The following is a 6000-nucleotide window of genomic DNA, read 5'->3' on the forward strand; positions in this document are numbered from 1 at the left end:
AGCTACACCTTAAAAAATAAGTTTGCTGAAACCTGAATATCTCATTCAAATTACCCTAACTTGCTCCTGTTTTTAAACACAATTTTTTTAAATAATGATTGGCCAATTACTATCAATAAATTAAAATTAAAGATAACTTTATTCTACTTTTGATTATATCTTTAAATATCTTAACTAAACTTCTAGTACAGATGCTTACTATGGTCCTTAGCATACATTCCTGCATATAAAGTTTTTAAGACACCAGCAATCAACCCTATGTATGTTTCACTCAAAGACGTGCAAATGATTGTTACAATAATATGGATAGGCTGCTATTTACATTATGATAGATCTCTTCTTTTTACTAGGCATGTCGCGATATGTCTACCTCACGATACGATATGTATCATGATACATAGCCCATAATATGATAAATATCACGATACATTACATATCACAATACATAGCCCATGATAAAATACATAGCATGATACAATACATAGACCATGATATGATACGTAACACGATACTTAGTCCATGATACGATATGTAACACGATACACAGCCCACGATACTTGTCAATAAGTATATACCAGTACAAATTGGTGTTGGAATACTGAATTATTATTGGAATCAATACATAATCAAAATATGAATTGATACACAAGTCAAGGTATCGTATCATCAGCTGTAGTACCATTATATTATTTTAGTGTTTTCTTTGGTCCCATTAATGAACACTTACACATTCCTCAAACTTGGTATGCATTTCCTTTTGAATTTCAGCAATCCTTAAAATAGATGCACCTAAATATAAAACAAAAAAAGAAAATAGCAAACAAAAAGAAAATATCAAACTAAAAAAGTAAAGCAAAAAATTATTTTGTAAAATAATAATTATCTGTAAATCAATATCTAATTAACAAAAATCACAATTTAAAATGGTATAATAAAAAATCTAAAATATCAAACAAATCAATATTTAATTAATAAAATATCACAATTTAAGATGGTATAACAAAAATCACAGATATTATCAAACAAATCAACATTTCATTAACAAAAATCACAATTTAAGATGGTATAACCAGGGCTCGAAACTCACCAAAAAATATGGTGACCCAAAAAATAATAATGGATGTTGGCAAATTAAGGTAAGCGAACCATGAGCCATGAGCAAGATTTTAATGTGGAATAAATAGATGCAATACAAATATTAATAGTGGCTCATATGTTATAGCTCTAAAGAAGATCGCCCAAATAATATTATTTGGCCAACTAACATCATTATTTTTTTATATTTAAGTCACCCAAACAGGACATTGGTCGCATTTTGGCGACCTGGCAACAGGTCGTTTCGAGCCCTGATAATAAAAATCAAAGATATTATCAAAGAAATCAATATTTAATTTATATGTGTGGTCCTTAACCATATGTCTGATGCCATATAACCGTAAATAAAATGTGTTGAGTGCATTGTTAAATAAAACATTTCTTTATTTATTTATTTCCAGCAGGACATAGTTTTTTGTCTTAGCAGGTCACAACTTACTTCCTATTTTGAGCCCTGATATGTAATTTTATATAACACATGCATGTCATTAAAACGTATATATAGAGGATATACTCCACGAGTGTCTTATGGTATCATAATTTATCAGCACGAGTTGATAAAAGTATGAAATCTGAGGCGTATCGAGGATTTTTATACGTTTATCAATGAGTGCTGATAAATTATGATATCACAAGACATGAGGGGGCTATTCTTTTTATCATCCATTATCATACTTTTCATTTGCGACAATTGTAAACAATGTCAGAATGTAAACAATGTCAGAAATGTGGGTGAATGTCACTATACGGTAGACTCGTTAACTAGCAGAACGACAGTGGCGTGATGTCACTAATGATAGGTTTAGTGTTGAAACATACACAGTGACATAAAAAATAATGTATTGTGATTAAAATTGACCAATTAAGATTATAAGAAGCGATATCGCCTAGGAGACTATCGCAAATTATAATGCCAGCGATATCTCCTACAAAAACATATAATGGATGATAAATTATTATATCAATAATAATTACCCAATTCTTCTGTGCCACCTTTACCAACTTTCTGCCCATTGTGTCCTGCCTTGGCCAGTGCTTCGATGAAAGCTTTTGCAGGTGAAGACACAGCTGAAATATTTTAAAAAAAACCTCTAAAACTAAAACAAAGATAAATAGCCCATGTGACACTATCTTCGTCATGGTGGCTGAAAGAATTGAAACAAATGTTGGACAAAAAGAATCACTGATATGCACCTATGTGTAATATGGCTATTCTAACCTAGGTACATAACATGACATTATTAACGAGGCGTATTCAGTACTATGACATTGATAATGAGCAATACCAATATGAACTGCAGTATTATATTCCTGTCGTTGCAAGTCTATGAATATTAGTCAAATTAAAAATAAATATTTTTCACTTTGGTTTTGATAGTGAATACTTAAACTCAATGAACCGGAAGTGAAATAAATTCTGTTATAAATGTCTCTTGCCCTCTACATAATACATGTACTTACCACTAAGTGCTTTATGATATGCTTTTCCACATGCTATAATTTGGCGAATTGCTGGGTTGAAACTTTCTGAAAGATTCTGTAGAAACAATGTAATGTCATTAAATTATAACATATATTTACTATTACACACACTTACATGTGCATGCATGACACGGATAAAATAATGTTTTATTACAGATGTAAATGAGAGGTACAATATGGGAATTTATGTATTAAATAATGCAGCTTTTTATGAAAAGAAGATACAAATTGTAATACAATGACCACTGGGAGGAGTTTCCAGGGCTAGCTCTGGGTGAGAAAAACATTTCTCCAAATTGTCCATTAAACTTCAAAAATTGCAGAAATCGACAGTTAATTTCTGAAAAATGTCAATTATTACATGACATTATTTCGCCAAATTAAAATAATATTTGCCAATAACTTTTAAAATTCGTAATTGGCAAATCTGGCGACTGCCAGAGCTAGCCCTGAGGTTCTGCAGTGAAAACTACTTCAATATTATATAATTATATATATAATATATCAATTAAAAAAAAAAAAAAGGAACATGTCAAACAATCACAATATAAATTCTTTATAATGCCCTTTCTTACCCCCCACCCCCTACCAAAAAAAGTGATTAACATGTAATGAAATCAGATTTTTAGCTGTAACCGCCACCGTCACCTGAAATGAATTTATCAAATGAAAATAATTGGTTTTGATATGTGGATACTAATCTTTATCCAGAAGTACAGGATCTAACATAACTGACAGGGGGTAAAGATAAGATATTTTGCCAAATAGGTAATATATAAAGATGTAAATGTATATATACAGGTCCGTAGGAACCGGGGGCAGGGTGGTTTGCCACACCCCCACTTGTAGGCAATAATGTATGTTGACAACATTTTGGGGGCTAGTTGACTAAACAGGCGAGCTTGTTTTGGGGAGAGTTGTCCAGCAATCAAAGTACACAAGAAAAATTATTTTGTTCATGCAATGATTGCTCAAGTTAAATCCATCATTTACAGAAGTACAGTGTTCCAGTTTAAAATATTAAGATTAGTGTACAGTTTTGCTAACGTAAAAAAATGTATACATGTATTTCCAATTGCTACACCACTTATTGACATTATATACATGCTGAATATTTATTTAATTTTTAAATTTTAGGTATATTACTAAATGATTTATAGTACTTTTGTTGACACTACTTAATTTTAAATAATAAACCTTAAACAGTTAAAAAGAACTCAGTGAACCTGTGTTTTTATTACACTAGTTTATTACTTGAAGTAAAAGAGGTGACCGTGTTTACTCCGAGCCTGGTGTTGATTTATCCGGATGCATGTACAAATATATATGTTAACACCTCCATATATCACAGACACATCAACTTAAGTCAACAGAAATTTATGTTTATTGTTTTAAAATCTCAGCTGTAATACACAGCTATTAAAAAGTCATCAAGGCTCTATTGGTATTATTCTGTTTGTAATGCTAAAATCCATATTTGTATTGGGAAAAGTAAATAAAATTAAAGTCCCTCAGAGCATACAGGTTCATTTAACCATTTCGATTTTAATGTTTCTTCAAACATTCTATTAGTTTATTGGTATTTACTGTTTCAACCCGTCATTAGGTAAACACCTATGTCGAAGCCATGTTATGTGTCACACTGTGTCACACTCCGACTTTTCTACAGGTGGTCGTTTCAGCAATTAAGGCGTGTCCTAAAAATTCTAACAACTTTCTTCTCAGATTTACCGTATCTTACCCTGTATATTGACTCAGTAAGTTTATAAGCTTCCTCTGTGTTCCACATCATTACAAATATTCATCTAAAAGGTCATAATATCGCTAAAAGACGTACAAAAATAATCAATCGCAAAGTCAACGATTTGTGTATTTTTTTCCCTTGATTGACAGGTCAAAGGTTAAGGTACTTGTGACTTCCTGTTGACAAATACACAAATAGTTACTTCCCTTTAAACACATTAGAGAACAATAAAACGAATCACCAGTGACAAAACGTGCAATTATTCACTTAAAATCCTTACATGACTATAAATTTTCTTATTTAAATTTTCCTACTTATGTTTTAAAATGTACCATGTTCTTTGTATTATAAACACTGGCGTAGGAAGCGAGTGGGGGTGGCAATATATATATTGCCACTCCCACTCGCTTAAATATTTTACGGGGACCATAAACATGATAATAACTAATAACTAAACGAAACCATCATGGTTCGAATTTTACCACGGTAACAACGGCAAGTACCGTACGTCGTTTCCCTCCTTACTTGCCTGGCATATTGTGCCCCGAAAGTCAGAGATTGGCGACGGCAAGAAAAAAATGCCGTGGTGCTCTACTTGATTTACCAGAGTCCCTTCTCATATACATTCCGTTATGCATATGTCAAAAATAGTAAGAATATCATTGGTAATGTACGTGATAAAAAAAAAAAGGGGCATCCGTTTCCAACAAATTGTACAGAATAAAGCTCAAGGCACTAGACAATCTAATTAAAATTAGCTCCACTATTACATGTGGACCCAGTAGAACTAATTTTAATCAGACTGGGCACTAGAGTGAAATCATATTTGTCAGAGAAAACCTAACATAAAAATTAAAGTATAAGTAATTGCCTTCGATCTTCTGAAGGAAATTTTTGCTCTGGTTGCCATCCAACTTAACTTGGTGACCTCTAGTTTCTAATTATTAAATGAAAGGCAACACTTGCCGTGCGGTCCCTCAAAATTTTAATTTGACTCACGTGAGACATGAATTATGATACACAAAGTGACATTTTCTGACCAAATTCAAGGCGGGGCGTAGCCCAATGGTAAAGCGCTCGCTTAATGCGCGGTTGGTCTAGGATCAATTCCATTTAGTGAGCCAATTGGGCTATTTCTCGTTCTAGTGCACCACGACTGATATATCAAAGGCTATCCTGTCTGTGGGATGGTGCATATAAAAGATCCCTTGCTGCTAATGGAAAAATGTAGTGGGTTTCCTCTCTAAGACTATATATCAGAATTACCAAATGTTTGACATCCAATAGCAGATGATTAATAAATCAATGTGCTCTAGTGATGTCGTTAAACAAAACAAACTTTAAACTGACCAAGTTTGCCGAAATTAATTGGTAATAATTTTCATCTATCTGAAGGCCTACTGTGATATATATTTTTTAAATTATTATCGTTGCAACGTAAACGTGCACATTATATATTATACATTCAGATGGTGCATCAATCCGTTAAGCAATGCCCATGGGGATAGTGTTTGGTTTTGTTTCTGCTTAGTGTTTGTCCGTTGGGGGCTCCCACAGCTTTTGGTCACCAAGGCCACCTCATCATCACAACAATTAAAGTTTAAAATTATAGTTTATTAATCATCGGCTATTGGATGTAAAATATTTGGTAATTCTGACATATAGTCTTACGAGTGTGA

General features: G+C 32.6%; 1 protein-coding gene across 4 annotated transcripts in view; it reads right to left on the reverse strand.

Annotated features, from left to right (window-relative positions):
• The window catches only part of LOC121378192 (brain-specific angiogenesis inhibitor 1-associated protein 2-like protein 2), a 28461-nt gene extending 24006 nt beyond the window's left edge, over positions 1-4455 (reverse strand). For all 4 annotated transcript variants that reach the window (XM_041506266.1, XM_041506264.1, XM_041506265.1 and 1 more), the window contains exons 1-4: positions 4319-4455; positions 2557-2632; positions 2071-2163; positions 728-789 (exon numbers count right to left, since the gene is read on the reverse strand). In XM_041506266.1, the coding sequence (XP_041362200.1) occupies positions 728-789; positions 2071-2163; positions 2557-2632; positions 4319-4369 (282 nt within the window). In that variant the 5' untranslated portion in view covers positions 4370-4455. The remainder of the gene's footprint in view (positions 1-727; positions 790-2070; positions 2164-2556; positions 2633-4318) is intronic.
• Positions 4456-6000: the final 1545 nt, after the last annotated feature.

The sequence above is a fragment of the Gigantopelta aegis genome, chromosome 8 (assembly GCF_016097555.1).
Source record: "Gigantopelta aegis isolate Gae_Host chromosome 8, Gae_host_genome, whole genome shotgun sequence".
Classification (NCBI taxonomy): domain Eukaryota; kingdom Metazoa; phylum Mollusca; class Gastropoda; order Neomphalida; family Peltospiridae; genus Gigantopelta; species Gigantopelta aegis.